The following is a 24,190-nucleotide window of genomic DNA, read 5'->3' on the forward strand; positions in this document are numbered from 1 at the left end:
CTATTACCCAGGACTTTATTGTGCCATTTATTAGCTGTTTCCAAACCTTTCATTTCCTTGTGGAAGTATATTTTCTTCTGTTTGCCAGCAACAGAATTTTCACTATATTACTCTGAGACAGTAAGAAACAACATGTTTTTTCTCATTCGTCCCCATATTCTTAAATTGGACTTGCATATTGGAGGGAAGCGTAAGTAAAGCGTTACTATCAAACCAGCACGGGCTGAGTACGCAGTGCTTTCAACACATTCTGCCAGTGCAAGTCCTTATGAGCACTTTCCTGCTCTATTTTCTCAAAAACAAGATTATGCATTTAAAACGCTGTTTATAGCTGAAAGACCAGTTCCCAAACCCGTTATTTTTAGATGAGATAAATACAAAATGATAATCCTCGTTAATGTTTGAACGCTTGCTGTTCAACACAATTATGGGAAGAAAAACTGTACTTTCAGTAATTCTTTGTCTTTACTTAAATACTACCAGCTTATACTGTGGTCTTCTAAAAATAGCCAGCTTGAGTCCTGAACGTGTGAGAAATCAGTACAACCCCAGTAAGAGCAGTACAGGAAAAGAGGAGGAACGGAAGAGCAATGAGTAGTATCAAGCATCTCATTGTAAACCTGATTTTTGCAACTGTACAATAATGCGCATTCCATAAGCCTTCCAGCCACGATAACATTAAAGAGACAGCGTACATACACAGCTCTTACAGATGTTCACTTCATACAAAGCCCGCTTCTGAAGCATTGAAAAAAACCCAGCAAAACTTCACAGATGCCACTTACAGATAAAATAGTTGCCCTGAACAGCTGCTCGTAAACAGCACGGGCTTCCTATAGCCCTTCCCTTCACTACTGACCAGTAAGCAATTACTGACAAGCCTTCAAGGTGACTGGCTAATAATTACGTCCCCTGAAGTGGAAGTCCAGGTTTGGACAACAAGTAAACAATGAACTCCATTAGGAAATATCTTTATCCTCTCCTTTAACTGTTATCACCGCTAAAGAAGTGTCGGTCGTCTTTTGTTCAGTTTTTTGGGTTGTTTTTTTTTTTTTTTGGGGGGGGGGGCAGGGCAAGAGGGGTTTAGGTACAGATCCACTATACCATAAGCTTAAATAACTGCTTGCATCACAGCGGTAACAGTTACAAATACAAAATTACAGTAATCGTTTCTTCTCCGTAATTAATCATTTCCATGACACGGTAGTTAACCAAATGTGTTTCATAAATTTTCTTTGGTAACAAGTGCAGAATGATTTAAACCGGGAGGTGTTGAAATATAGTATATAGTATAGTTCACGAAATAAAACAGAGATGCGGCTGAAAGCAGGGCGCAGTGCTAACGTATCACTGAGGGTCAACCTTACTGACATAGGTGCAGCTGCAAAAAAACCAAACCAAACCAAACTGAAGGTCGTATTTGTTTAAGGAAGCAATAACCATTCCGGGAAATCTACACAGGCATACACCTCATTCATTTCTTTAAGTGCTGGTAAGTTTAAACGTATTTGTTTTAAAAAGTGTGATTTATATATACACTAAGACACTTCTATATTACTTGCCACTGCGGAGAGTGCCCACAGAGATAAGAGGATCCTTCACGTTAGAAAGAATTAAATTCACAGATACTGGTAATATTCCTCCTCTGAATACAGCCAGACAAACAAGAATAAAATTGAACACCTACCAGCTTCAGGAAATAAACCTTGTTTTTTTCGCAAGGACCTGAATTTGCACTGCTTGGATCCAGTGAATGCACTTGAAAGCTGCTGATTTATGTAAATCAGTTTGAAGTTGAGGGGGAGATGGAATTAAAGCACATCGGGGTGTGAAAGTTTGCAATTTAAGATGTCTGCAAGAGGGCCAAGGGTTTGCGTACAAATAGTACTAACGCTTTCAAGAAAAGCAGTAGTGAAAATTATTGATATGTATGAATAAGAGGCCACTAACAACTTCAGCTAGCTTTATACCTTGTGTAGGAGCACACACAGTTTAACTTCAAAAATATTTTATATGCATTATGCATATACTTCTCACACTAGATGACACGGAAGAAGTGCTAAGACCACCTTTATTTTTCTTACAAAAACTGTAATAGTAAACTACTTTGAAGAGGAGTAATTTTGAGATATTATAGTTAAAACGGATACCTTAATAGCTTAAAATGATCTTTAAAAAATGGCAAATTAGCAGTTTTCAACTGTTTCATGGCATATAGCTTAGATGAGAATATCTGAGGTGAGTTGAATCGTCTTAACAAGTAGATTTATCGTTTCACTAGTGGAATCTAACCACTAGTTTCTTGGTAGCATTGTCATGTCAGGATAGCGTAGAGCTACATTTCCTTTGCTCTCCTCTCAAAAAATAGGAGAAAATTTCGACCATGAAATGTGCAAAGGGCATCAGGAGTTAGACAAATTTCTATTCCAGCACAAAAATAAAAGACTCGGTGTAAGACAGAAATGTTTCAGAAACTAAATTAATCTGAAATCCTTATTCAAAACTTTGGAAGCAGGAAACTTCATGATATCATTAGAAATGTCAAAAAGAACCCATTGGAATTTTTTCCAATGAATCAACAATAAAATTACCTGTATGTATTACTTAAATACAAGAAACGTCATTGAAATAAATTCTATAGTTTGTTCAGATACCAAGTATCTGAAAGTAATCCGATTTAACGAAAGGGGAAAAAAAAAAAAAGAAATTATTGCATTCCTGGTCCTGACTGGAGTATTAGAAACTCAACGTAGAATTCTACGTGTCAGACAAAGCGAACAGGGGATACAGAAGTGCAGAGAGGACCACTGCTAGAACTCCAGGAGCAGCGTGCCAGGCTCTTTACTGGAAAGCTCAAGGACAATTGCTAAATTCAAGATCGAGACTAACTTCAGGCTGGTAGCAGCCACTCTGTAACACAGAGCGAAGTCTGGCTGGTGCCGTTTCCGCAAAAGCTGACACAAGAAAGTGCAAGTTCAGTGCCTGCTCTGGACTACTCATTTCTTCCTTGTAGCAGCTTTTCAGACTGCGGCATTCTTGGTGTGCAATATGCACAACAACAGCACAAACTCAGAGACAGCATAAGCTAGAAGCTGCAGAGTGGCATAAATCTAATTAAGTCTAAGTGGTAAGACTAAAGGAATGTAAATTAGAACCAGATACATATCAGCTTCCTCACATGCAAGTTGCACTGAATCAGACTTCCTCTGGATTCTCTAAATCCAGCCCAACATTCCTACCCTGTGGAACTCAAAATCAAACTGGAATCTTAGGCAACAGTTAACCAAAGAGAACACATTTAAGCTTAAGAAAATAAAAATGTAGTCAAAGGAAAATAGGCTAAGCTTTTGCCTTTTCTAGAAATATATGTTAGTTTACAAGAGAAATCCCCCAGGCCAAAATCACGGTTGAAATTATTTCCTCAAGGACTTCCACTGCTGTTCACCAGTAATAGTCAATAACTGTAGCAATCAACCACATCATCCTACTACAGTGGGATCTGTAAAAACTTGGTGCTCATCCAGCAGCAAGGTGAACGTGAAAGAACAGCACAACCAATATTCATTATAAAGCTAAGAACCAGTGATACAGAAGAGCTCATCAGGGCACGAAACCTTCATCTTATAATCTTCTGAAAGAGCGAGCTACATTATCTTGACTATTTGAATATACACAAAAATTCTGGGACTTGTTGTCCAAATACACTGTATTTGTTTACTTTGCAATTATTTCAGTAAGTTGATTAGCTACAGCAGTAAGTAAATCAATTCTTTTATTTAACATTCAGGGCAATTACTTTTCAAAAAATATATACAGAATAAAGGAACAAAGACCAAAAGAAGAAAAGCTGAATTCATCTTAAAAGGTGATTTTATGCACAGAAGCTACACACAAACGCAGTTTGAAATCCAAAATACCATTTTTCTAGGGAGCATCTATTCAGATTGATACCCAAGATGCACACACTTCCTGAGTGCTTACGCTACTCAGAAAAAAACCTGGCAAAGACATTTATTACTAAGCATGCAGCTAACAATCTGATCTACAAAGTAGCACTGCAATTTGGCAGAATTGAAAATCTTATTCTACCATTAGTTAACCCATCTTAAACGCTTATCGTGAACGTTAAAAGCAAAAATATTACCCAATTGATTGGCAACATGAGCCTCTGTAGCTGCAACTACACCATTTACTATGGTAAAATCCTGTACTCACCTTTTAGTAGCAGTGAAAGGAAAACGAGGTGTTCGTTACTAATGACAAAGGTCTACCTCTTAGTTTTTATGAACTGAAAAGGAATCTTCACAACCCACTCATGCCCACCCAGCTATGTGTTCTTAAGTGAGAACAGGTCTAACTGATATTATTAGGGAGCGTTGAGTTCTCAAATCGTCCTTAGTTTGACAACTTTTCGTCTGCTAACAATGCAAATGCAATTGGGAAAGAGGGGCACCTTACTATGAATTGCTAAGTACATTTTCAAAATTACAGGAATGATTCTCTCTTGCGTCCTAACCAGCTGAAATGCAACGTATTGGTTTTGCACCTGAGGAAGACGACCTTTGAAGGGCTTCTGAAGACATTTTTCTACATGTCTTAGATTCAGTAAAATGCAAAGATCGATAAAGCCAGCATCTAGGCTGATATATAGGGCAAACATAAAGCATCTGGATCCAACAAAGCAGAGAACTAAATTTCAGACTTACGTTTCTCATCATCAGCATGTACTAGCGATGCTGCCCTCGACAAAACATCCAATGGAGTCTCCATTCCTCTCTGGATCCTGGAAAATTCAGAGCCAAAGTTTCAAAGAGTAAACTCACAGAGTCCTTACCACAACATGCTAGGTGGTATGCCACTTGTTCCTAGCATACACACATCAGGTTTTACAGAAGGAAGGAGTAATGAGCAACGAGAGCGTGACAGCAGACAGAATAAAAAATCCAGGTTTCTGCTGCTCTTTTCATGTTACACCAGCACAGGATCTGTTAAAACCAAGTTATTGCTAAAACCAGGAAACATTGGAATTAGCTTTCCCAGCAACTACTCACCCAAAACAAACCAGAAGACCAAATTCTCAAATACTTGACTGAAGCTGATGACCACCACTCCTGTATGTTGCAACAGGGTTATCTGCTATACGTTGTAAGCGTTTTTGCCTCCCACGTGCCGGCCTTCCATCCCAATAAATAGCTACTTGAGACAACGTCCAAAGATGCAACTCATCTGAAGTGAGGATGACAGCTGGCCTGACTACCTACATGAGCATAAGATTGCTTTAGATCCATAGTATTCAATAAACTTGTACTCCATACTCTCCTACACCCAAAGTAGAATCATCCAAAGCTTATAAGCCATTAAGGCATTTTCTTATTCATGAACTGGGTACGTGTATATATAAGGACACAGAAAACTGTAACTTGTATAATCATAACAACACCTCAGTAGCTGCTTTTCCCTGTTTTTCTCCCCTTACAATGCATAATTCCCACACACGAAAAATTAACCCCGTCGCATAAAAACGCACATTTCAGCACTATACTGAGCAACAGACTCTCCCATTAAAAAAAAAAATATCGTATTACAGCTTACATAAGCCTCTCAAAGTTTCACATTAATGGCTTCAAAACTAAAAAAGAAGTTCCAATATGAAATTCCAAAAGATATGAAAGGGAAAGGAAGGAAGAGAATAACATGTTGTCAAGATGCTTTTGTTAACAGGCCAACAACTTAGATATGTTTTTAAATAAGAAGGCAACAGCACAGACAGAACTGTTAAGAAAACAAATGGAGAAAGAGAGAAAACCCAGGACTGCTAACAATTTCAGGGGTTTTTTTCCCCCCACAAAACTAGCATGCTATTCTGTCATAAGAACTGTTTACTGTAACTTACTTTACAGTATGATCTTAAAAAACAACAAAAAAAAAAGGTAGCGGCAACTACAGAAATCTCAAACACATGTATATAGACTTAACAACAAGCATATGTTTAGGAAGCAATTTCCTTGACTTTGCACTATAAATAATAAACCTTGCTATCATCCCTCCCTCTTCCTAAATAATGTCAGACTTTAAAATTAATCAAGGATTTTAAAGTATAAGAGAAAGGATTTTTGAAGTATTTTTAAGTTTAAAAAAAATATATTATCAATAAAGAATTAAATCCGGTCTTGTTTCCACAGAACTGTGCAAGAAGAAGAGACCATACTTGAAATAACCAAGTAGAGCGCTTGAGGACAAACACATGCATTCTCTCTCCCTGTCAGAATCAGCTTTTGCTCAAGAACAGCATTTTAACTAAACTTATAAAATCAGTTAACTCCTTCACGTGGACAGCACACATGGGCAAGAGGTTTGAGAAAACAAGATTTTAGATTCTTATTTTACTAAGTCTGTCTTCATTAAATATTCCTTTAGCTCACGTTTGGCCACACCCTCTCCCAAATCAAAGCAAAGATTTGGAAGAGAATGTTCACTAAAGAAGCCTTCAGCATCATTCCACTTTGATCCCTTAGGCCTTGATGCTTGGTTTCTTTCCTGCTTCTTGTTTTCTTGGAGTTTAAAATAGCACCACTTTATTTCTCCCCAGACTGTTGATTACTGACCCTCTCACACAAATTCCTCTAACAGAGTGAAAATTCAGTTCGAAAAAAGATTAAAATATGCCTGATCAGACGATGCAGCTACACCAAACTGCTGGCTAACTCATGATTTAGTACTGACCAGCTCTGTCCTACAGTCCAAAGACAGTAATACAAAGCTTTTTGGTCAACTCTTTATTAAGAGGGTTTTTCTAAAGAACAATGCAAAGGATATCAAGATATCTTTTATTGAAAACAAATTGCTGTTGTCTTTAAGTTTTTCAGTAATTTTCAAATAATGGGAGTAGCAGATGCCCAATCCCTTTCCGGAACATGCTCCTAGTAAGGGAATTAGCCGGTGACAGAAGTCCACATTGAGAGAAGGAAACAGGAACCAAGTCTTAATTCTATTCAGGAAATCAGACACTTTAAAAACAACTTCTCTAAAACCGGCCTCAGTGTAGTTTTGTAGCTTTGCATTTTGAAGTTCGTACCATGAGAGAGCTGCAGAAGTGTTTCTCTAACAGGTAAGGTCTTGTGAAGAATGTTGTGTCCGTTCGAGAGCTTCTTTAAAGGGATGCTGTTAATACAGAGATCTGCAAATTCCAGGCTGCAATACCATATATGCTACGGCTTTTTAAACATGCTGAACACATTTACAGTTATGAAAATTACCTTCACGGAGCTATAAACATCCAGATTATTTTTCAAACAATATGAACCACTTTATGTGTAAATTAAGCTGACAAGTCAGGGATAACAGTTCAGGAAAGAAATAAAGGTTGCCTACGAGAACGAGAGAGGGGGAATCTTCTCTTAGACAGTTCAAAGCCTAAAAGCCCAATGCCATCCCGGCAAGGAGAGCAACTGCCCAAGGCAGCCGTCAGAGAACGGCCGGGCATCCTCGGGAGGAGTCATGTTTCAGAAATGGAAGAACAGTTCCATTTCCAGGGTTCTGACAAAAAAGCCAGTGAAAAAGCAGACTTCCGACAAAAGCCAGCTAATTCTCTGTGTGACACAGAAACCTGTCTATGCAGCAGAAACTAACCTGAATCAAAGCTGAATTTTTATAAGCATCCCCGCCAAAACCCAACTCTCTAGCTATGCGCAAGGACTGCTCTATACCCGGGCCTCCTAAGGGAAAACAAGTGAGCGGGGAAATACAAGCACACAAACTTAACTTCCTCTGGACAGATCTGATTTAAACACGGTGGAACAGTTTCATAAGTACCTTACTTGTTACAAAATCTTAACTGTTAGATTTAGAGAGACACAAGCCAAAAGGACTTTTCCAAGCGTTCAAGATATTTTTATCTCCTGTAATTTCAAGTATTAGTTTAATATCTTACTCAGTCCTTTTATTTATCAGTTACTGCTTCCACTCAACATTCCCCTAGTCTGTCGTCTCACCTACACTGCAGCGAAGAAACATTCTAAAAAACAGTAAAGTCATAGAATGTAAAATCATAAAGATACAATGCCTGAAAGACAAATAAGTTACTAAACACTGACCCACTAGTAAGTTTTTTATGCAACACTGGAAGAACACAACACCCATTAGTGTCACGAAACAGCACGTTATTTTCCCTCTCCTTTTTAAGCTTTTGCAAATTCCATGCACATATGCAGCACTCTCAGCTTTGCAAATGCCCAACTGTAAATGTTTTTTTGAAGACTACAGAGAAATTAAAGCTTTTGAAAATGAACAGTTAAGTGATTTCATGGATTTATACAGCACCTTCCAAGCATCAGGCAAAGCACGCAGGGAAAAACCCTAAAGTTGCTTGTTTGAAACTTAAGTAAACAGGCAGTAGAGAAACCGGCACCAGAGACTAACTGCAGACTGAACAATGAGACATTTATTCAATCCCACGAAAGTTATTATTCACAGTGGGGTATGTCAGGAAAGATCTGAAATAAAGAGAAGAACTTTACATTTGATTTTTAAAAAAAAGGGGAATAGCAAAGGGACAGAAAGGAAAGAGAAACCTGAAATGTGGTGTTTGCGGCAGTAATCTCCATTATGGAGCTATGATGGCTTTTGCCTAGCACGGATCTTAACGAGTAACCGAAGTAGCAAGTTAGATGACAGAAACAAGGAAAAAGTTGGGCGATGAGAACAAAAGTCCTGTACAAAAGACAAGCCGTGCAGATAAGAAAAATCAGAAGAATTTAGACATAGTTTGGACATGAAGATCTAAAGAGAGGTCACAGTCATACAGATACTTGGATTACAGTCTGACTGGCAAACAGAATAGCAGCACGGCCAACAGCCACGGCAAACACGTTAATAAGAAACACCTGAAAGCAGACACTAGTAAGAGCTCTCAAACTTCTTGAGTGTGAACTAGAGAGGGACATCTGCACGATGCCAAGGAGAGGGAAAGGCTGAACCTCTCAATGATGTGGAGAAAAGTCTGGTACTTGAATTCACATGTCTGGTGAAATTAGAGGCAAGATTGGAGGGAGAAGAAGTGGATTGATAAACAAAGCCCATTATAACAATGAAAAAGTCAGACAAGAATGACAAGACACTCGAGAAACAATCAAGAGCGAGGGCTAAAGTGAAGTAAGTGCAGATAAACACAAGTATAGGGAAAACAAGATTAATTGAAGAGCGTGGTCAAACAGGTCAAAAGCAGCTCACATCTAGGAAGATACAGGCACAGTACTTCCCAGTCAAATCCATAACCAGAAGTACCTAGAGAAAGAGACTCCGGCTGATTTCAGTGGAAGAAAGCTAAACTGAAGAGGAAATCCAGACACAACTTATCCGCACAATCAGTAAGTCTACAGGGGAAAGGAAGATAAAGCAACAGTTTGATGCAAACCAGGTCACCATCTTTTATTTTTTAAGATAGGAGAGAGTAAAGCATATTTGTACCGTGGATGAGAACAATGATAAGCACATTGCATTCAATATGCGTCCTCAACAGCCACAATACATTTAAATTCCTTCAACTGCACTTAGATCAGAGCTTCTATTTGTTAATACATAAATCCTGTGTTGAGATACCCATGCGAAATGTTAACTGTAAGTGCTCAGTTTAGATTATGATTACCATGTGGCACTGATCATCCTTCTGCATTTACAACTCTCAGCCTTCATAGCGACTTCAAGCTACTTGGCCAAAGGAATCATCGAAATACCACTTTTTTTTAAAAAAATGTATTTATTCAGTACTTTGGGAGTTTTTACCATGCTTGTTTTGCATGTGGAAAATGTGTTTGAACAGGCAAATCTTCAAACAGAAACAACTTAACGATTTAACTTATCACACAAAAAATTATAAGCTTAAAGCAAAGCTTTGGCATTTTACCTTGTGCTTTTTGTTTTCTTGTTGCATAAATCCTCCTTAACAAGGTAACATTCTAAAAAGAAAGCTATTAACAATAGTATTTGAAATAAAAGCTAATAAACATAAGAAATTAAAGGTGGAAATGTCTAACCTGACCATATCTTGTATCTACAAGATCGCTCAGTCCATCCTATATGTTATACATGCTGCAGCAAACATATTATGCAACATCTAACTATAGTAAAAGGAACTGAACCAAAACTACCTTTTATAATAGAAAACTTTCAAATGTACCTGAAAATAAACAAATTAACCTTCTCAGTGTCTCCAAACTGCATTAGTTATCAAAGCTGCATATATTTAAACAAGAACCTCCTGGCGTTTTATAGTGTGAATATGCTTCTTCAGTTAAGACGCCCCAAAGGTCTGCATCAGTGATTTTCTATCCTGTTTTGGCTACTAGCCGTATTTTATACTACCAGACTGTCAGATCCACCCCGTTCAGCACCACTTCTGGGTGCTCATCGCTTACAGAACTGGCCTAGTTCCTCCTCTAAGGTGGGGGTAAAAGCTAGGTGGTGGTAGCATTCATCTCACCAAGCCGTTACTGAGCAGAGGTAAGGAGGGCTAGCGACACAGCATCCTGCACCGAAACACCCTGTCCCCATTCCCCACAACGTGCGTGGGAGATGCTGGAGATTCAGCAATAACTGCTTCAGCCCAGTTGTTTGCTTAAAAAAAAAAAAAAAGCAAATGTACAGTCTAGACACACCCAAATTCTACCAAGAGTCTAACGGACCGGTCCTGTGTTTTAATTATGACGGGAAGCAGTTCTTGTAACTGATCCCAAATACCGAGGTTATAACTGGTGTATCAATGAGAAGAAAGAGATGTAGGGGATTTAAGCAAAAAACTCTATATTAGAAATATCCTGACAAGATGGGAAGATGGGAAAATACAAATAAAGGCCAAGAAGTTTGGAGAAGAGCCTTTAAAAATGTTTATGTATTTTTGAGGCAGGAGAGGCAGATTGCTGCCAGATTTTATACCATTTTGCATCTAAGGCTTCTTAATATCACTGCCTGCAAAGAAATTTCACTCAGGTTTCACAACCTACAGTTTGTTCCTCTACGAGGAACGCTTTTTAAACAAAACCCTGTTGTAAAGTTACAGAAAATCTAATGAGAAAAATTATCCTGCAGGAGAAATCTTGGAGCTCTTGATCAGTTAGTCCTCTTTGCTTTAATTAAAAAATATCCATTATTTCTTGTTCCTGATAATCCTGAAGCACCAACAGACTAAAAGGGAGTGAGCTGGCTTCATGGTTGCTCAGATGTCAGTGGAAACGGTTGTTAAATTCCCATTCATCGCACTTTAGAAAAGGGGTGTCACGTGCGGTCAGCTTGACTCAGAAAATTAATTACTTCTGGTTACATCTGGGAAACATAAAGCCAGCTTGAGTGAACAGACTGAAATCGCACTGCTAAAGGTTAAATAAAAAATCTCTACAAATGGGATATACCAGCGGCTGAGTCAAAAGCCTTAACGGTGCCCTTCGGACTCGTTCTAGGCGGCTTTCACCACAGGGCCCTCTGCTACTGATGAGATTCCGGGGATTTTCTCTGCAGGACGAATACGCCGCCTCGAAGCCAAGGTGTGAATTTAAGATGGCAGTCAAAATGCTCCCCGGTTGCTCCGAAATGACTTTCGGGATGGGAACTTCGCTCGGGCTATTTCCTAGCAGTCAGCCTTCGCGCCTCTCGCCGCGACCCGCGCAGCGCCCGGGGCTGCGGCCAGCGGCTCCCCCGGCGGGAGGGGAGGGCCCCGCGGCGAGCGGGAGCGGCGCGGCCCCGGCGGCCGGCCCTCCCCCGGGAGAGGGGCCCGGCCCGCGGCGGTACCAGCCCCGCCGCCCGCCGGGAGAGCTGCCCCCGCTCCTCTCCCCGCGCCCCGGCGGGCAGGCGCGGGAGAGCTGGGGACTCGGCGGTAGCGGGGCGGCTCGGTTCCGCCCCTTCCCACCAGCAGCTCTGGCCGCCCGGCCCGCCGCAGCTCTCCCCGGGGCCGACACCGGGGCGGCTCGGCCCCGTCGCCCGCTCCCGGGAGCGGCCCGGTGCCCGGCCCCGGGAAAGCCCCGCGGCGCGGAGGACGAGACGGGGGCTGCCCCGTCCCGTCAGGGCGGCGGCGTCCCGTCTGTCAGCGCCTCCGGGGCGACGCTCCCCGCGGCCGCCCCGGGCCCCGGCGCCGCCAGCGGCAGGCAGCGGAGGGCGAGGGACGCGCTCCTCCGGGGCAGCGAGGTCGGCCCCCCGCCCGGGGCCCGGCGCACCCGCGGGGGCACCTGTCCCCGTCCTCCCGCCTCCCGCCCGGCCGAGGCCGCGCTCCGCTCCGCGGCCAAACCGCGGGGCCGCTCCCCGGCTCACTCACCAGTGTGCTCCCGGGCGGGCGGCGGCGGCGTGGCTGGGGCGCCCGGCGAGCAGCTGGCCGCAGCGGCCGAGGGGGGAGCGGGCCGGGGCGGCGGGCGGCCTGTTTACTCCCGGGCCGGGGCGGCGAGCCCGGGAGCGGAGCGGAGCAGGCGCGGCGAGCCCCCGCGCCGCTGGCCCCGGCGCCGCTCGCTGCACGGGCCCGGGGAGGAATCCCAGGAATGATGGAATTCTCCTCCTAGCAGGTGGGGAGAGCGGGGCGGCCCCATTGGCTGGGCCCAGCTATGAGGTCAGCATAATTAGGGTAATGAGGCGCTGACATCATATCCTCGCAGGTAGGGAAAGCGCGGCGCAGGCGGCAAGGAGGAAGCGGCAGCCGCGCCCCGCCCCGCCCGCCAGGCCCCGCCCCTCCCGGCCCCGCCCCGCCCGCCAGGCCCCGCCCCGCAGGGCAGCGGTGCCGCCCGGCCCCGGGGAAGGGCTGGGGCGGGGGAGCCCGGAGGAGTTCACCCTGCCGGCGGCTGGAAGGCGAGACCGGCGAGGGAAGCCGGGAGGAGAGGCGGGCAGCGCTGCGGGAGTAAATCGAGAAACTGCCCTCTGCGAGCAGGCAGCAAGGAGGAGCGCTGCTGTTCCGTGCCGAACTGGCTCGTCACCGCACTTAAAAACGCCTGTCTAGAACTGAAGGGAAACAACAAAAGCGTTTCTCTCTTAAGAACAAAGCAAGGCAATTTTTAAAAGCAGAAATACACCACATGCATTTCAAATTAAAATGCACCATCATTCAGCGTCTGAGAAACTGGCTTAATAGCCAGCCACACACACAATTAAAAAATGCACAAATGATGAAAAGCAAGCTTTTCCCATTCTGAGCTAATGTACTACAAATAGGCTGGAGGATCCACATACTCGATACGATTTCAAGGCTAGGTCTGAACTGATCTAGCATTTTCTTTATTTCCTGTTTACTGCTAGTACTCCCAAAGTGTATTTTTACAGAATCCCTTCTTGCATTCGATATGACTCATTCAGCCGTCTGAGGAAATTGCCAAAAGTCAGACTTGTGTGAAACCAAAGCTGAGCCATCACTATGGTCAACAGAGAGCTCTCCTGCGCTTCCACGTACAATTACAAAAAGCCTGAAAGTTCGCCAGTAGCCGGAATGATCCAGTCCCTCCAAACTGGATTCCTGCCGAAAGCAGTGAAGACACCTGCGCCCTCGATCCCAGCGCCGCCCTGCCGCGCGAACACCAGCACGTCCTCGGTCATCCCCATTGCTTCGCAGCAGTCTTCATTCCAAGTTGGACATTTTCAAGATCCAAGCAATTTAGGAGCACGTCTTGCTAAAATATTTCGCCTGTTTTGAGTAATTTCATGAAATTAAACTGTCAGAGGACTTGTACACATGAAAGAGCCGCTTCTCAGAAGCTGAGCTAAGACTTTACCAACGTACTCTGAAGAACATGGTAATGCTGTTTTCTGCAACAGGCATTTTATCTTGCATAAATTAATTACGGAGCAGGAGGATAAGGACAAGCACTGCACTCATGTTCTGTTGTCCACGGTGAACATCAGTCATCTTCTAGAGAATTAAGTCCCAAAATGCCACGTTTTACCTTTACAGAGGCTACAAGGAACTGAGGTTGCTTCAGATGACTCTTGGAGTCCATTGCAAAGGGAAAGAAAAGGACAACAAATCAACCGGAGCCCCACCACGAGAAGCATTAGGGTTGCAGATTTGTGGTGGAACCTGAAGGAGCAGAGGGCACCAGAAATATAAAGTGTCTCGGTACAATTCTGCTCATGGCATTTCTCCTGTTCAGCTCCTCCTCCCTTCTCTCAAGGTGACAGATGTATATGCCAGTAAATGCGTAAGTATAGAAATGGCAGCACGACTGTCTGTCTTTTCTCAAGGAAAAAAGTACCAAGACACAGCAAGGTTTATTTTAGATCCTGAAACTGGGATTTATGTATGAAATCGTGGAAGGAGCACAGCTCCCACGTTTACCCAGAGGTGCAGCCACAGCAGCAGCCCAGCCAAGTGTTGTGGGAGGCTGCGCGGAAGGGAGCGCTCGGGGATGAATCCACACGCCCTGCAGTTTGATTCCTTGAAAGATTCAGAGTCCACGAAGGGTCCGTGCTGTCCAGTTCCAATCTAAAAATCTATGAAAATTATGCAAGAATAACTGATATTGAAGTATTTTCATATCCTTGCAAGGACAGGTCATGAGATCTCAGGGCCATCAAAAGCTAGCCAAAAATGCATTCCAAACACTAAATGAAATCCAGATTTAGACTCAACACACTTAGTATATCTAATGGAAAGATTTCAGTTGCTAAAAAACTGAAAGGCATACAGTTTAATAACACATTTAATAAACATTATTTTATACATTTCTTAAACTCTTCATCTATGACATTTATAACAATATATGGTCTTTTTTTTTTTTAAAGTTGATATTGTATTAATAGACTACTGGAAAATATTTTCATTACCAGCAAGCAGGACAGAAGTTTGATGATCTAATATTTGGAAAAATGGTAGTCAAAATAGCAATGTAAAAATTATTTGAGAAAAAAAATACCGGACAAGAAAAATACTATGAAATATGGAAAACAAAACCACAGGCACTGAGAAAAGATCTGAAATAGACATCGTACGTATCATGAGAATGAATTGCTGCAGACTAATTACAAATCCTTTTAATATGTATCTTCAAGAGAAAAGGATGCCACTCCTGTTTATAACTGCTGGAGGGGAAGAGGTAGGAAGGGTTTTTTTGTTTAAAGAGACAGAGCTCCTGGGACCAGCAGGAGGTTGAAAAAGGAGAGGTCAAACCAGCTTTTCATCCTTTGGATATGCTATTACAGCTCCCAGCAAAAGTTTTAGAACAGGATATTTATTAAACATCTAAAGAGTCTGAGGGAACACCAGATTTCTGGGAAAGGTGACCCTGTGCATTCCCGTACAAACACTGCTAGCACAGACAGACTTCCCCACTAAAGGTAGGTGTCAATGTTTGTTAAAAAAATGAAGTGCAAGTTGTCAACCCTTAGAAACCTTTGAAAACAAATCTGAACAGCTAACACCGTGTAAGAAAACCTTGTTGAAGCTGCTGAACCCAACACATGCTAAAGCTTAGCCAAGCTGTTCAAAAGGCAAATTCACAAATGAGCAAAGCAAAAACAAATCTCGTTTGATGAACCATATTTTGGTTTGCTTGGGTGTCAAAATTTGTTTTTTATTTTACAGGTACTTTATGACTGAATGATATCAAAGACTCTTGGCTGACTCAGATACCAGCAAAAACATATTTTGCTGAAACACAAAAACTGACCAAGATAGCGGTACCTGAACTAAAACAAACATAGATGCTTCGGCCCAAACTCAGGCACCCAGGTAGAGCGCCTAAGGTATGATTCAAATCCTGGGACAGACTCCAGTTGCCACTCCTGTTCCATATCTATATTAATCACTGAAAAATTAGTGACATTCTCCATAGAGTACAGCCAATGCAACAGAAGAAGAGGGAGCCAGGATTGTGAACGACCGTGCATCTCAGCTGTAGCGGTATCAGCAATGCCTCCCAACTTTTCTGCTGTGGAGGATGCTTGTCAAGTAAGATTTGCTACCCTGAATTTGTGTAACAGCCCACATCCCCTGGGCCCACTGAACACGACGTAGAACAAAGCGTTAGCACAGTTTCACGGAAAACCACCAATATTTCACGAGCAACAAAAGCCAAAAGCTGCTACATCATTTCTGGGTACATTTTGAGAAATTTCTTTGAACAGTTACCACTGTTTCACAACTTGGTTTAAGATTTTTTTTTTTTTTTTTTAATTATAGAGGAGGGAAAGAACCTGAAAGCAGCGGGGGAAAAAAAAAAGTGTTATATCAAGTGCAGTGGCAGTCTATAGGGAGATCTGATGGCCTAGTTCTACAGACCCTACTCAACCATTAATCTTGTAATTATTATTGAAATTAAGCCGGACATCTGTTCCATGACCAACTAAGAAAATAAAACGTTTCCACTATAATAACAGTTGGTTAAAAATGCCTTGGGCAAGTATCTCCCTACATGTGGGCCACAGCAGTGATATGCCTTACTATTGTGAAAGACTTCAGTGTTAACTAGACATGGATACTCAATGTGGAAAGGGCTCAAACTGTTTTGTTAAACTATTTTCAAGTGATTTCAGCTTATAAGACTAGCAGCAGGGGGCACATGTTGTGTGTTGCATCAATCAACAATACAAGTGTAAAGCTACAAAGAGATGGTTCTTTTTTCTTTAGGTGCCCATCTCAGGAAGTGATTTGCCAGCTGGCATTCACTGCATGTATAAGAGGAATTTATCTGAGTTCTTCCAATTTCTTACTGCAATCTCACTTTTGTTTTTCAAACAGCAGCAGTACAGATACTTCCCTTGCAACAGACAGGAACGCATGAAGTTACCTTAAGTCTGAGGAGAAGGCCAAGATATGCTAAACTTTGCACAAAGATGATTAAGTTTTTGCCAAAAGCAAACACTTTTCCCAAAAGCTATCACAAAACACCATTATTTGTCACAGCATTAATAAGGTATGTCATTGCTTCACAATATCTGTCAGTACAATTACAATGCATACCTTCATCTATCCACATCTTCTTTTAATAAAATAGGCTAATTTTACACCAAATGACAGCAGCTTTTAAAATGGTATCTCAAAATACATTTTATCAAAAACAAATTACGTAGCCTCACAAGCAAACATCTTTTCTTCAATGCTAACACTGCTAAACTCTGAAACGAAAACTCTTCCCTGCAAAAATCTAGATTCATTTGCACTGCACCTCAAAACTACCTTATATAAAAACACACCAAAACACTGTAGCACATAAGATTTAAAAAGACACTTTAAATTTTTTTGAAGATAGTTTATTATTTCATTAGACCATAATGTGTTAAATTGCAGTAATTCCAGACAGACAAGCTGATCCAAACTGTAAGTTGATGGAGATGGTTATTTATTACCTGCTTCAAGACAAAGCTTGCCCTCTTCATAATTGTCTGCCCCATCATCCCAAGGAAGATTAAAAGAGACAGTATAATTTCAGTTGGAGCAGGGTCATAACAGCAGCATAATCTTCAAGCAAACAATGAGATACTTTCAGAGTCAAACAGAAATATGAACACCACTAACTCTGTTCTTTCAGAGCATTTAACCACAGGTACTTTTTGCTTGCTTTGTTCTAGAGAAGAGGAAGATTCCACACTATGGAGGTTCCCATAAGATGAAGACAGACAAGATAGCTGAGCAAAAAAAAAAAAAAAAGAGGAGTGTCAGATTAACAAACGAAAAGCACCCTTTGGCCACAACCCACTGATTTTAATTTGTTAAAGTTTTGTTAAACACCAATAAAATGACCACAACGGGTTCACAGCAAAACTCTGAATGGCAAACTCAGTGTAAAAGAAAGGTCAGTATAATCAGTGATATACAGATGTCGGTAAATATTCAGAGTAATCTATTTATCATACACTTTTTTCCTGATTCTGCCCCTCTTCTTGTGCAGTAAACACATACATATAATAGATTTAACTCCCTATTAGATTTGTATCCTAACGTTCACACAGGACAAACTTTAGTGCAACTGGGATCATTAAAATCATGAACAGGTTGCAGTTCACTATTAGATGCGAAATTATTTTAAGACTTTATATACTAGCTCATTGTAAGCTACATAATTTACATACATTTCAAAGCTGTAAGAAAAGGTTATTTAGTTAGCAGAATTTCTTCTAAACCAAAGACACCAGCAGTAGGTCACTGGACAAAAGGAACATGCCTGTCTAAAGGAACTGGACACCAGAAGACTGTCTAAAGCCCTTTTGAATACCCCCACCTATCAGCTCAAAGATGCATCAGGGAATCACACTGGAAGAGTCAAGTTTAGTCACATTTATTCGATGAGAATACTCGCACCAACTTTAGTACTGTTTCTATGCGCCAACTTTATAGCTCTTGCATTCTGATCTTGGTAATTACCGAGGACTCGAAATTCTTACTGACCAGCAATTTCTAGACTAAGGTCAGTTATCTCATCAGAACAAGTGGGCTTTCTCCCCAGGTTTCCAGATGTGCCCTTACCACTGTGATTTCAGAACGGCTTGGAGAAGGCTGCAGGTGACCCCAGCACAGCCTTGCTGCCTGCAGGCCTGGGTGTATCAGGGACAGGGCAGGGCTGGAAGGCACCACTCGGGCAGCTGCGCTACTACAAGTGGAACATCAGACAGCCATCGGATCATTTTAGTCATGAACTCAGGAGGATAGAAGGGTTTGGGGTTCTGAGGTTTTTTCTGTTGTTTTTAATACAAATAACACACTCACTTTCAATTTTATACTGGAAAGAGAATCCTGCTGAAATTAGTCACAAATAACTAGACAAGGAACAGAGGAGACACATTCTTTTAACAACAAGAAGTAAAGCAGAAGAAAACAGATGCTTTACTTTAAAAGCACCAATGCAAGTACAACCTTTAAATATAATCCTCTTAAAAATGTCCTAAGAATTTAAATCACAGTGATGTAGTTTCATCATCTACTCTTGTCTGTACAAACTCACCTTCAAACTGTCAAATTGCTACTGACTCAGTTTCTACTTGGCAATTTTCTAATCCAATTCTGATGCAGGGTCAGAGTTAGCCATGAGTGTGCAGAATGTGCACAATCTCATCATCTAGGATGTATGCCCCAATACCAGGCTTGGGAGGCAATGAAGAAAAAAAAAAAGAGATTGGCTAGATTTTATTGTGAAAATAATTTGGTTTTGAAAAGCCTTGCCCCAGACTGTAATGCCGAAGCACTGCGACAGCATCATGAGACAGACGTTGGTAGCCTGCTTTGCATCAGCTCTTCCCCCTCTCCTGCACCACTTCTTGAAGCATTCTAAGAAGCTAGTAACTTCTTGGCTCTCGCTATTGTCTCGAACAGGGAGCGAGCCAGACATTTCATTGCTGCATAACAGCAAGACAACTTGAGGATGGCAACATTAAAAGAAAAAAACAAAACCACAAAAACAAAAAAAACACTGAATGCCCCCTTCTCAGGCTTCACTACTAATTTTAAAATAGGAGGTTTGGAGAAACTTTGGCAGGAGGCAGAGATTAAAAAAATAACCCACTGTGTGGGAACACAACCTTTCAAATTTACCAAGTATACCATAGAGCTAGATAGATTCCATGTAAGAGAAGCAATACAAATTAATTCAATAAAGCAAAAAAGAGATATTTAAATAAACTATTTCACTTGTTTAATTGAATAGGGGAGGTATCTTAAACATCAGGCTCAAGTCTTTCAAAGAAGGTCTCACGGTGCAACAAAGGTAAGTGAAGGAACCAAAAGACTTACGACTTTTTTTTTTTAAAAAAAAAAACAGTCCCTTATGGTTGCAAACTCTTAAGAATCAAATTCTATTCAAATTTAAAACCAGGAAGAACCCTCTATAGCCATTACACTTGCATGAAGTTTCAGTCAGATCAGAATATTGGTCTTTGCAGCTGCATGACCTTCATTTTCTCAGAAAAAAAATGTGCGTAACTGTCAAAACAGCCATCCATTAATGAAACAGTTTTGGCAGAACGCTGGATTCTGAAGGCAAAAATGACATGTAAGTTCTTAGACTAAAGATGTAACTGAAATATTTGGAGTTTTTATGAATGATTTCAGAATGTATAGTCTGAAGCTTCCCGTTCATGTACTAAAACTTAACCCATTTCTTAACATTTCTGATTAAACAAGTCTGAGTAAGAGGTTAAAACATGCAAGAGTAAAATGATTACAGCCTCTCCCTAAAGCAGTCATTAAGTTCAGGATCAGTTAGCAACTGTGCTGTAGATTTTTATCTAGATAAACAGGTAAATAAGGTCACTGCAAAATTTTATGAAACCACAGTATCAAAAGTGACAGAGCAGTTGTTCACTCAAACAAAAAATAGCTATACAAAGGTAACGTCTCTTCTTCCTGCAGTAATAATACAAAGAAAATTCATTTTCTACACATTCAGAATATATGGCCAGCAGAAGTGAATTTGAAAATGAAGAATACTTTGTTCTCTGATCACCTTACCCATGAAAAACTATCAGACACACACTGACCTGACATTCTGACCTTCAAAGCATATTTCAATTTCAATTCTATTTTTAAATTAATTGCTGGGAAAAGGCATGAGTCACAACCCTGCTTGGATCCCCCTCTACTGGACACTCACCAAGTGCTATGTTTATTCTAAAGTTTTTCCAAGTCGGAACAGGCTCTAGCATTACCTCCTCAATAAATTTAAAGAACATGGACCTTACAGTTCAGTTCCCTAAGCCGCCCAGGAATACTGGCCTCTATATCCATTTCTACCTTCCCAGTTTGGCAAAGGTGTTTGTTGCAAACATCAGGAAGCTATGGGATCCTATAAAGTCCAGCTCTCTGAGAGAAAGGAATGGCACTTGTTCAGCTGCATGCTACCTAGAGGCACCTTGTTTATGATAAGGCTGCAGCTGTTACTCTCCATCTGTTAGTCATACTCACTGACATTGAAGGTCAACCTCATCTAAAGAGAAACTTCACCGAAGCGCAGGTGAGAAACGCAGTCTCTGCAGTTGAAACAAAGTCAGGTGCATTCAGTATAGCCGGTATCTGAAGGGTCATATAGCCAGCCACCTGGAGGAACTCACTACTCAAATAGTGGGAAAAAGGGGAAACGAGCAAGCGATAAAGAACACATCTTACACATGCTGATGGAGAAAGTCAGCATCCTGTGTGGTACAGTTTTATGCACTCCCCAAATCTTAAGTTTAGGAGCAGCCAAACATCACACTGCTAGCCAAATGGGTTGCTCACAACGGTAGGCAAGTTAATAAAGGGACACAATACTGAGATTTAAGGCTGTAAAGAGAAGTAGAAACCAGAATCTCTGGTTATGTATCCAGTCAAATTTTGATGTCCCATTCATCCTGTGTCATCTGGTTTATTCCCTCTGAAGCATGAGATGGAGTTACATACCTCACTGGCACTGTCGATCTCCGAGCCAGCTAGGCCTATGCTGCTGACTCACCTACGGAAATCCTCAGTGGTTTGATTGGGTCCAGGCTCCTCATTACAAAGAAGCCTTTTAAGACATCAAGAAATAAATCATCTGCCTGGTTGCCTTTAATGGAAGCACTGTTACACAGGAAAAAGGGGGATGGAGCATGAAACCATATCCATGGTGGAATGGCCAAACCAGAAAAGAGGGATGTCTGAAGAACAGAATGAAAGACTTGAGAATTAAGTCAAGAAGAGAAAGAATAAAACAATAAGCAGTATGGAAATGGAGCAGGAAGGTATAAACAGGAAAGTTACAAATGGAATGAAAAGCTGAAGTGACTATTTTTCGTGAAAGAACAAACACACCTCATTACGACAAAGAGTTAGTAACATATTCCCATGTACTAACTTCCCGTGCAACAATCACTAGTTATTTTAGTGGATTACAGCTGTACGACCATAAGAAATCATTTCCACATACTGCTGAGGAACTTCAAAAGCAACTAACAAGTCTGAAATCAATCTCTCTTCTCTTAAAAGTTTTACATAGCAAAACGTTGTAACAACTGCATAAAGTATTTTATATTAACAATAGAGAGGAGTTCAGACTGTAAGCTGCTCTGAGCTATGATTCATTCGTGGCGCTCTGCCAAAAAAATAAATACATTCAAGACCAATGGCCTCAAGGGGAAAGGTAGGCCACTTTTTTAAAAAGCACAGAGATAAATGATTTACAGAACAGAATACAGTTTAAGATTTCAGCCTATATGGATGATGAGGAAGGACTTTCTTATGTCTCACAAAGATTTACTGCACAGACTTGAATACTGGCAATGTATCAACAGATGGAGTAAACTAGGCTCTATTAAACTGGGATTTGCAAAACTCTCTCCGAAGAGCAAGAAATGACCCATTCTATTGCTATACACAAAGAAAGTTCATAAAGCCAAATCAAGATATGCAATGTATTTCAGCCACGTAAGACAAACACAAGGCCAGTTCAGATTACAGGCAAACTCTGCAGTAAAGTAACACCTGTAAAGCGAAAGACCGATCCACTGGCAGCAGGACAAACAGTTTAAAGGTTGGGAGGGTTTGACGCCATACAGCATCTGCTGCACATAAAAAGGTTTAATTAGCTGCTAAACAGCAAGCAGTACATTCCTATTTTTTCTAAAAGAACATTATTTCTTGAATAAATGCCCTTGCTTAGCTAGCAAGGTTCAGAACCAAGATAGCTATTTCACTATGGAAGCTGAGGCCAACTCCTTCTCACACACCAGATTGACTTGTAATCGACTTCTAACATTTTGAACCACCATTTCAGTAGCAAGCACCCTCTGAAACACCAAAATCACTTCTAAATGTGTCTTACTTTAATATTCAGAACACTATCTTTAACTGTATTGCTATGGCTTTTAAAAGAAAGCTGCTCTTTTAAATGCTTCCCTAGAGTTACAACTGCATTTCATCATTTAAAAAATTCTGGATTTAACTGCTGCTCATCCGCAAACTTAGCAGTAGCGAGGAACCGAAGAGAAACACCGAGCCTCTTAGGATGCAAGATATCGTCATAGGATATTCTATTTAAAGTTCTGGTACACACACATCTCCAAGGTACACTCTCTCAGTAAAAGGGAAAACAGCCACAACCTCAAGGTAACGAATAAAAACCACCAAAGGGAATGAGCTATTAGAATCCAGCTTCCACTTATGCTGCAGCCATATAGAATCATAGAATAGTCTGGGTTGGAAAGGACCTTTGAAGGTCATCTAGTCCAAGCTCCCTGCCATAAGCAGGGACATCTTCAACTAGATGATGTTGCTTAGAGCCCCGTCCAACCTGACCTTAAATGTTCCCAGGGATGGGGCATCTACCACCTCTCTGGGAAACCTGTGTCAGTGTTTCACCACCCTCGTTGTAAAATATTTCTTCCTTATATCTAGTCTAAATCCACCCTCTTTTAGTTTAAAACCATTCCCCCTTGTCCTGTCGCAACAAGCCCTGATAAAAAGTCTGTCCCCATCTTTCTTATAAGCCCCTTTAAGTACTGAAAGGCCGCAATAAGGTCTTCCCGGAGCCTTCTCTTCTCCAGACTGAACAACCCCAACTCCCTCAGCCTTTCTTCATAGGAGAGGCGTTCCATCCCCTGATCATTTCTGTGGCCTCCTCTGGCCCCGCTCCAACAGGTCCATGTCTGTCCTGTGCGGAGGACCCCAGAGCTGGACGCAGCACTGCAGGGGGTTCTCACCAGAGCAGAGCAGAGGGGCAGAATCCCCTCCCTCGAGCTGCTGGCCATGCTGCTGTGGATGCAGCCCAGGATACAGTTGGCCTTCTGGGCTGCGAGTGCACATTGCGGGGTCATGTCCAGCTTTTCATCCACCAGTACCCCCAAGTCCTTCTCGGCAGGGCTGCTCTCCATCCCTTCATCCCCCAGCCCATATTGATACCAGGGGTTGCCCCAACCCAGGTGCAGGACCTTGCACTTGGCCTTGTTGAACCTCATGAGGTTCACACGGGCCCACTTCTCAAGCTTGTCCAGGTCCCTCTGGATGCCATCTCGTCCCTCAGGCGTGTCGACCGCACCACTCAGCTTGGTGTCATCTGCAAACTGGCTGAGGGTGCACTTGATCCCACTGTCTGTGTCACTGATGAAGATCTTAAACAGTACCGGTCCCAATAAGGACCCCTGCGGGACACCATTCGTCACCGATCTCCATCTGGATATCGAGCTGTTGACTACTACCCTCTGGATGCATCCATCCAACCAATTCCTCGCCCACCGTATAGTCCACCCATCAAATCCATACCTCTCCAGTTTAGGGAGAAGGATGTTGTGG

General features: G+C 41.8%; 2 protein-coding genes and 1 long non-coding RNA gene across 7 annotated transcripts in view; all 3 read right to left on the reverse strand.

Annotated features, from left to right (window-relative positions):
* Positions 1–24,190, reverse strand: part of VGLL4 (vestigial like family member 4) — a 121,545-nt gene that overhangs the window by 83,457 nt on the left and 13,898 nt on the right. For 3 of the 4 annotated variants that reach the window (XM_075159373.1, XM_075159375.1, XM_075159371.1), the window contains exon 2: positions 4,707–4,783. In XM_075159373.1, the coding sequence (XP_075015474.1) occupies positions 4,707–4,770 (64 nt within the window). In that variant the 5' untranslated portion in view covers positions 4,771–4,783. Of the gene's footprint in view, positions 1–4,706; positions 4,784–12,298; positions 12,338–24,190 lie in introns of those variants that run through there. The other variant, XM_075159374.1, reaches the window with a different exon arrangement.
* LOC142086370 (uncharacterized) lies at positions 13,227–14,447 on the reverse strand. The gene is made up of 2 exons (XR_012675090.1): positions 14,297–14,447; positions 13,227–13,946 (listed from the first exon to the last, which is right to left on the reverse strand). It is a non-coding gene; the product is annotated as an uncharacterized LOC142086370 (long non-coding RNA).
* TAMM41 (TAM41 mitochondrial translocator assembly and maintenance homolog) overlaps positions 14,634–24,190 on the reverse strand; it is a 39,306-nt gene continuing 29,749 nt past the window's right edge. Inside the window, exon 8 of one of the 2 annotated variants that reach the window (XM_075159366.1) lies at positions 14,634–17,583. In XM_075159366.1, the coding sequence (XP_075015467.1) occupies positions 17,546–17,583 (38 nt within the window). In that variant the 3' untranslated portion in view covers positions 14,634–17,545. The remainder of the gene's footprint in view (positions 17,584–24,190) is intronic. The other variant, XM_075159365.1, reaches the window with a different exon arrangement.

This window comes from Calonectris borealis, chromosome 10 (genome assembly GCF_964195595.1).
Source record: "Calonectris borealis chromosome 10, bCalBor7.hap1.2, whole genome shotgun sequence".
NCBI lineage: Eukaryota > Metazoa > Chordata > Aves > Procellariiformes > Procellariidae > Calonectris > Calonectris borealis.